General features: G+C 43.0%; 1 protein-coding gene across 5 annotated transcripts; it reads left to right on the plus strand.

Annotated features, from left to right (window-relative positions):
• Positions 1-558: 558 nt before the first annotated feature.
• blcap (bladder cancer associated protein) lies at positions 559-5,269 on the plus strand. 5 transcript variants are annotated; one of them, XR_011687312.1, is made up of 3 exons: positions 559-715; positions 3,218-5,170; positions 5,205-5,269. XR_011687312.1 is itself a non-coding variant. In XM_071473035.1 (2 exons), the coding sequence occupies exon 2, from the start codon at positions 3,451-3,453 to the stop codon at positions 3,712-3,714; it is 264 nt and encodes an 87-aa protein (XP_071329136.1). In that variant the 5' UTR covers positions 559-715; positions 3,218-3,450; the 3' UTR covers positions 3,715-5,269. The 5 variants fall into 5 exon arrangements, 2 of the variants coding, with proteins under 2 accessions (XP_071329136.1, XP_071329137.1); XR_011687313.1 differs by having other exon boundaries at positions 3,218-5,162; XR_011687314.1 differs by having other exon boundaries at positions 3,218-5,154.
• Positions 5,270-8,569: the final 3,300 nt, after the last annotated feature.

Raw genomic sequence — 8,569 nt, forward strand, 5'->3', positions numbered from 1 at the left:
CTCCTAAACCTCTTCAATGAGACATAGGTACAAATAATGACTATTTTCATTATTCTACTGATTATTTGATAAATTGTTTGGTTCATAAAATGTAAGAAAATAGCAAGAACAAAAAAAATGATACATTCAACTGCAAAACATTTTGAAACCCAAACACATTCAACCTAATGCAGAAGAGAAAACAAGCAAATGTTCCCATTTACAAAGCTGTAAATATTTGGCCTTTTTGCTTAAAGACTGACTTCAATTATTAACCAATTATCAAAACAATTTAATCTGTTTATCTGTTGATTGAGTAATTGATTAATAGAGTAATTATTTTAGCTCTAGAATGAAAGATACTTTGCTTCTCTGTGGGTAAACAAAGCTGGTTCAAAAACATCTTCTTAATCTTTATCCACATACCGTATTACTTTATATTGAGTTATTGTATTTTCTTATAGCAGTAATACAGTCACAGTAAGGGCCTTTGACCTTGAGCTGGTCACTGACTGGGAAGAAGTGGACACCAGCTGCAGGATTCAAACGGTGGCTGAGGAGAAACCCTGCAGAGGGGGAGATAAATGCGTTCAGGCGGACCGCAGTCTCCTAACCCTCCCGGCCCAGGGGTCCTCTGAGCTAACCTCGGTGCCTGTTAGCTTGTTGCTAGTTAGCAGCTACGTGCGCAGTCAGTTGTGAGGGACAGAGGCGGTAGAATGAGCCCGAAAGATGTCAGGTTAGTTCACATATGTTCACAGATTCATTTCCAACACAGACTCTGGCTGTTAATCTGCGTCGGTTTTATCGCTAACTGGCTGCGTTTTTCGCGCCGGTGGCTGGAAACATTCGTTAAATCTTTTATTGTGTTTTAATATACGCTAGCTAGTTAGCCTCGGCTACGTGCTGTTCTTTAGTCTCCGGATGAAACGGTAATGCCAAACTCCGTCCCAGTCTGGGTGAGTTTTTCTGGTGGCCTTGCTTAGAGCTTCGAAAACGTGATGTGTGGACACCCCTTGAAATGTTAACGTATTTTTGGATACAAACCGAGAGCAGGACCACCGAGTTCAAACATTCAATTCAATAATGCTCCAGTTTTAGAACTAGCTTACGCTGCTAGCTAACGTTACCGCCCACTGCGATGGCTGTGCTATTGTAGGTAAAACAATATTAACGGTTAGGATCACTGAATTAAAAGTGCTGTTTGTATACTTGTAGTATACCGAAGTCATAAGGGCTTCCCTCGGCCCTGAAATAAATATTGAGATGCGTTAAATGTGTTTGCGTTTACTTCCAAACCTGGCAACGTTAAATCGGTAGATTTTTGAATGGGGTTTGGTTTTGAAAACGGGCTGGAGTTAGATGACTCGGACGTTCCCTGTCACAGTAAGGACAGTAAGACTGCTCAGTCACCTCAACGTCAAGTAAGCAAGGAACCAAATCGTGTATTTAATTTATCTAGTTAGTTAGCAGTTAGCCCCGACCTGCTGTAACTCAACGTTAGCGTGAACTAGCTGCCTAGGTCATAACTGCCAGTGAAGATCGAGCTTGTGAGCTAGTGAACTCTAGTTAACTGTGTCAGTGTGGTCAACAAAGCGGGGTAGTTATTCGGTCGCCGGGGGGGAAGCGTGCAGCTGTCACTCAGTAACTCAGCTTTTGTCCTTCAACCAGCCGCAACCAGTTTTCTTGTTGAAACCGCTTGACCGTTAATCTTCGTACATACTTCGACACCGGCTATTGTCAATTGGTTTTTAGTTTTGCTCAGTCGAAATCAGTCCAATTAATCTGTCTAGATAGTTAATTTTAATCCATATTGTCACATATCCGTGTAACAGCATGGGGCTGCTCAGTGCGCAGCTAGTTAACGTTAGCTGAGCGGCTAAGCTATCAGCATCAGGCCCTTACAAGGAAGTTAACATGCAAATAGTTGGTTTAGTGTTTACTTTTGGAAGTCATTAACATGGGCTGGGACACCGATTAGTCACAACTGTAATGATGTGGAATAATGGGATTAACTATGTAGCTGCCACTCAACACATTCATGTTACACCCCTGAAATCTCTCATTACCTCGAATAACTTGCATGTCCTATAAATAAAATAGGCTGTTTATATGCACAAATGTGATGCATGTGCTAATTCTTCAGGCATGTGTTGCTATAAAAGGAGCGACTCTACTTTTGATGCAAATTTACCATGAAAGGCAGGTGATGTTAAGGTTAACTCTTATGTTGTAAGTTGTTCTGTAGAGAGGATATTTCATTTGTGTAAATACAGAGCTGGGTGAAATGCTGGTCCTCTCTTGCCAAGCTGGCAAGTCAGAATCAGAAAAACTATAAAGATGCCCACAGGTAAATTGTTGTTACAGTTTCTCAGCGGGGGGGGTTGTATAATTGGGATATCCACATGAAGGAAGCAGCTGCCGTGGTGGTCAGTGGGGCACTTAGTGGTCTGGTTAGTCAGAGGAGCATGTTCAGACAGAGACCCAGAATGAATGTCTGGAGGCTCAGACATGCTGTCTGTGATGGAGAGGAGTTTTGACATCCTCCTCTCCAAGACTACATGCAGAGGGTCCAGCTCCACCCCCAGGACTGAGCCAGGCCTCTGAATCATGTTGTTGAGTCTGTTGGTGTCGGCAGACCACAACGCAGAAAGTCGCACAAAGTAGACAAAAGTTCCAGAGCATCTGTAAAAAGTGTGAATGAAATATAGGTGCAACTGAAGATTAGTTTAATAATTTTTTTTGGCATTGGCAATTTTTAAAGAATATGTGAATGATTATCAGAGTAGTTGATGATTCATTTTCTCATTGTCAGCTCTGTTTCGTCAGGGTTTGCTCTGTTGTAAACTGATGCAAAGACGACCATGTGTTGATGAGCCAGATCATCCACATACTGTATTACGCTATAGAGACTTAGATATCGTCCATATGCAATAGTCATTTCCTTCCGGCAGTAATGCAGGCACAGTGAGGGCGTTTGATCCAGTGATCCTGGCTGATAATCATTTGTCAATATTCTCTGTTTCCATCTTCTGAGTCCTGAGGATTTGCTGCTGGTCTTTATCATATGTGATAATACTGTTCCATGACATCACCTTTAGGAAACTGTGATGTCATTTTTTAGTATTTTCTGGCACTTCAGTAATAATTAATCATTGATGAGAATAATAATTATGTGCAGACTCTGTTGAGAATTTGAAACCCTCAAACGTTTTACTTCTCTGTCGTCTGCTGTCTCCAGGGATGACCTGACAACAGCAGCACCTGACTTCTTTGACCTGTTCCTGCATCATCCCAGCTCTGTCGGATAGGACGACTCCTGCACATCTTACCATCTGCTAAGGGCTGCTGCCCCCCATCCCCCTCCCTGAGCCGGTCACATCTCCAACCCTTCAAAGACCTCAAACAACCTGTGATTGAACTGCACCAGCCCCACAGAGAGCCTCTGCCAGGGTCCCTCAACAAGAAGAGACAATGTATTGCCTGCAGTGGCTGCTCCCTGTGCTGCTCATCCCCAAACCGCTGAACCCAGCGCTGTGGTTCAACCACTCCATGTTCATGGGCTTCTACCTGCTCAGCTTCCTGCTGGAGAGGAAGCCCTGCACCATCTGTGCCTTGGTCTTCCTGGCTGCCCTTTTCCTCATCTGCTATAGTTGTTGGGGCAACTGCTTCCTGTACCACTGCCAGGACGCCGCACTGCCGGACGCTGCCCACGACCCAGCAATAGTTGGGACCTAGGAGAGAAGGGTGGGGAGAGATATCAGAGAGGGGGAAGGTGTGAAGGGTGATGAGGCATTGTTGGGGAGGCACTGTAGAATGATGCTGCCATGCTGTACGAGGGAAGGGACTGCACCTTGGGGGGTTACACCGCTGAGAATACTGAGAGTACTCGGCCAGAGGCGGCACTGAGGAGCAGAAGAGATAGTTTTGGGGCGGGCGGGGGGGTTTGGGGGGTTGGTTTGCCATGCTGTAAAGAAAATAGGCTTAAATTTGAGGTGGTAGGAGTAGAGGAGGGGGGAGGTGGTATCAGCAGATGGAAGGAGAGCCATCGAAACTTGAAATGCTACAACAAGTATGTGTGAACCTGAGGAGGAAAGAATTTCACTTTCAGCAACTTCCATTCCAGTATCTGAATGAAAACTAGATGATAAACACACCACACGAGACATCCGCCTGAAGTGATCGCCGTGTTTCAGTATTCTGGCGTCTTTCCAGCCCACTGACCTGTTTACTTCAGCCGGAGAGTCATCTTCTCTGAAAACCCATCGGGTTCATCTCTAGAATCCAAATGCTCTCAATCTGAAACTGCAGAAATTCACCTGACCCCAGTGAAACGGAGCTCGGCAGCCTCAGTCCTCACACCTGTCCAGACTTGAGGCACCAGGAAGTGTTAAGGAATAACTGAGCGCCCTGCCTCTCGCCGCCCAGACGTACCGAGCTCTGTCGCCACTTCTGGCTCTGCACGCGTAACGCTACCCTCCACCAGGAGAGCACACTAACACTGGACAATCAGTAACTATGCTGTGAATAATTCCTCCTTTGTCACACACTCACACACACACACACACACACACACACACACACACACCTCTGAAGGTGTGATAATGCTGAATAACTGTCCTGTTGTTATTACCTTCTGTACTGTGGAGCTGCCCCCCTCCTCGTCTTCCTCGTTTCCTCGTCCTCCACCTGGAAAGTCCTCCACCGCCAGACTCACAGTTTTTTCTTTTTTGCTGTTTTTTTTTTTGTTGTTTTTCTTGTGCATGGGTTGCCGTTAATTTTTTTTTTTTATGCATTGAGTTCACACACAAGTTTTAGTGAATTTAAACAAAATGCTGAAAGTTTCCAAAGGGTAGAAAAATCTGGGTGTGTGGGTGTGTAGGGTGAACTGAAAGGTTTGTGTTGTGCGATAGGTGTGTATTTTCTGTGATCAAATAGTGGTGATACACAAGGAAACAAACGGTGGTATTTCAGCTACACTAAGCAATACACAGCAGGTGGGGAAATGGTTTCAAGGTGCATTGACAAAAGGGCAAAAGATTCCTTGTGTGTCACTGCTGTAAGTGTTATGTTTAGCCGTGAGACGCAGGCTAAGGTGTTTATACTGTGTACTTAAAGGAGTGTGTGTGTGTGTGTGTGTGTGTGTGTGTGTGTGTGTGTGTGTGTGTGTGTGTGTGTGTGTGTGTGTGTTTGTGTGTGTGTGTGTGTGTGTGTCCCCTTCTGTGCAGTGCTGAACATGCTCACTGCTACATGATTGCTTTGGTTTTAATTTAAATAAAGTTTTTCCTCCGAACGTGTCAACTTCAGTATCCGTCACTATTTGAACCATGAAGTGTTGGACACATTCATGCTACTGCACGAAATAACACAAATATATAATAGGATACAATGACAAAGTGATGATATTTGATATGCAAAAGGTCAAAGGTCAACGTCACTGTTCTGCAAAAACACCCCTGGCCATTATCCAATGATGTAACTCAGGAACAGAAGGAGAGTTCCTTAATTTGATGAATACATTTTCTGCTAATCAGCTAATCAATAAACCAACTCATCACTTCATGTCTAAGTTTATATACTAATGGGTGTTTAATAAATAACGGTCCATCATATGTTATAAGCTCTGTGTATGCTTTGTATGCAACATCCTAATTGGTAAACTAACTGTGTAGTTGAGTAGTTTAAAGTGGCATAAAGAGAAAATACTCAAGTGAAATAAGTAACTCAGATTTGTACTTTGTTACTTCACAGCTTGGATTCAAAACACATTTGGTACCTAAATATTTCTCAGGAGATGAGAATTAACGTTCGATCTACTATCTACAAAATCAACATCTTCAGACATGAAATGTTCCAGTCGGGGAAAAAAAAAGCATTAAATACAATTTCTTAAAGGTTTGAAAAAGTCCTAAGTTTGATTTACAAGAGTCTTTATATATTTTCTCCACCCTGCTTGAGGCAGAAATATCAGTTTTGAAATATTTAATGTCTGATTTCATGCTGCATCTCTAAACTGGAAGTGATTGTTGAGTGAGTGGGTGCTGCTGCAGGAGGCTTCAGTCCCTGTGGGTGAGGTTCACTCAGAGCAGCAGACCTGCAGCAGACACTGGCTGCTGCTGCTGCTGAGCTCAGCATGTCTCATATCCACGTGTCCATTTTAGCGAACACTTGAATGAATTCGACAGTTTGTGCTGCGTTTGCATCAGAGGTGACTGATGTAGTCACAGATGACTCCAGGCCTGTATCTATCCCTCAGTATGACTGTTGACCAACTATTAAACTACATTCTATGTGCTATTAAAAAGAGCTTATGAAGTCAGTTACACTGAACTGGGTTGAACCCTGCAGGTATACATGTGGGGCACGTAGCATCACTACATCAGTAGCAGTATCAGTGCAGCAGAGCAGGTGGTACAGCAGGTTAAAGTGATGGTGGATGAAACAAACAATGGGAAACAGTAACTAGAGCTGGATGTGTGTTTTAGATGATGATGCAACAGAAGTGCAAGCCAAGCTGACAACCTGCTCCTATTTCCCCACAGACTTTACCACCATCGTTCCCCTCCTCCTCATTAATATTTTCATCCTCCCAGAGCGGCTGGGAACGTCTCCGGTGTTTATGAGACCAGAGAGAGATTTATTACAAATACAGCTCTGGATCTCTTCACGTCTTCTGAGTCTTTTTGCCAAGATAAAGTTTGTGTCTGTTTGGTTCCTGTATCTGCACCATGAGGTCCACGTCTGTGCTGTCGAGTGAATTATCAACATTAGAATGAAGTCACTGATCATCACTCTGGTTGTGTAATCATTCAGAGACAAACACCTGCAGAACAGTTTACATTCCCATCAGCTTCAGCTCTACTCTGTGTTTAGTGCTGATGAGCAAATGTTAGCTTGCTAACATGCTAAACTAAGATGGCGTACATGGTAAATATTACACCTGCCAAACTAAATCAGCATGTTAGCATGTAGCTGAAAGCAGCTCAGTGCACAGCCTCTGGCTCCAGTCTTAGTCTTGTTGAGAGTCTTCATCTGTCTTTGTCTTGGTTTCCGCCGTGTCTCCCTCAGCTCTGCTCTTCATGCTGGGCCTTGGTCGTTTGCTCTCCATGCAGCTGTGGAAACAACGCTGGGTGAACTTTATGATTTAAACAGCAGCTGGTAAACTAATAAACAGAACAAGTGCAGCCGTAGTCTCATTCTGAATAAAATAACAATCATTAGTGTTCAGTCAGTTTAGCAGGTTTAACCAAGTCACATCTATTGCAGACAAAAAGAAAAATAACAATAAAAAATGTGATGAAAACTGAACCATCTGCTCCTGCAGGAGGGGGCTGAAACACAGATCCAGGTCTGGTTCCGGTTTAGATTCTGAGTATTTTAAAGGTTTTATTGTAGAGACTGATCTGACTCTGATTTTTAAAATCCCGTGTGAGAGTTTGATGATGTGGCTGAATGGATCATCAATTTGATTTTGGTATGCAGAACATTCTGACCCTGCTTTCTTTCTGCGTCATTAATGATGAGATTTGAGCATACTGAGTTTTTTGTAGAACATTTCTTACAGACTTGTGCCAAAAAACCTCCTTAAACATGATGCAGAGTTGATCTGTATCGAGTTATCATGCGCACACTGAGCCTGGAGAAAAAACACATTTGACTCCACAGTGTTCTCTCTCTCGCAGATAAAACACAGACTGACGACGTCTTCCCATGCCATTTTATTGACCTCGCAAACAGTCTGTAAATGTCCCCGTCAGAGAGGTCCCAGGTCAGTTTAACCACAGCCAAATCTATCCTGTGGCAAGCGAAAGCATCCTCAGGTCAGGGCTGTTCCCAAACTTCAGATCACCTGAGCAGACAGCAGAGGGCAGCACCGAGACGAAGCTGAGGCCGCGACTGTCAAAGGAAAGGAGGATGTAAGGAAAGGCAGTAAGGCTGCATAACAAGGATAAACTGTGACACATCAAACAGAAATATACTGGCGTCAGTATATATAATATTTTATCAATATCATTTCCAGACCATTTCAGAACTATTCTTTTGACTTGAAACGATGAGTTGAATGGATGAAGTCTTACGATCATTAATTTAGCCTTTAAAGAAACATGGTCGACATCTGGAGACAAATCCAGAATCAGAAAAACAGCTGGACATCTACCTTTGTACCTTTAACTTCACTGGACTTCTATCAGCTTCAGTGAATTTAAATGTTAGTTTGACGTTACAATAGCTTATGAGAAAACATTAGTCTAACTATTTAGGTTATTTTAAAATAGCTCGTAATTTGAATTTTGATTTAATTGATGAATTAATATTGTGAATTCATGTTGCTCATCATTAAGAAATGGTCGCTGAGTTGATGTGATTCATTAACACTATTTCATGATGTTACTTCTAACCACAAAATCTGGACCAGACTACAACAAACCTTAACAAATCAAATCTCTCTTGAACTCAGGTCCTGTCTCATGGTTTCCTGCTGAAGGTCTCTCTCCTCCATCTTCTGCTGTCTGTTCATCTTCACCTTCACAAGTTTCAGGATTATTCTTCTGAACTGACACTAAACTGACCAACTGAGCAGTAAAACCTATGT

This window comes from Trachinotus anak, unplaced genomic scaffold (assembly GCF_046630095.1).
Source record: "Trachinotus anak isolate AG129_WGS33_773 ecotype Australia unplaced genomic scaffold, CSIRO_AGI_Tana_v1 ptg000044l, whole genome shotgun sequence".
NCBI classification, from domain to species: Eukaryota; Metazoa; Chordata; class Actinopteri; order Carangiformes; family Carangidae; genus Trachinotus; species Trachinotus anak.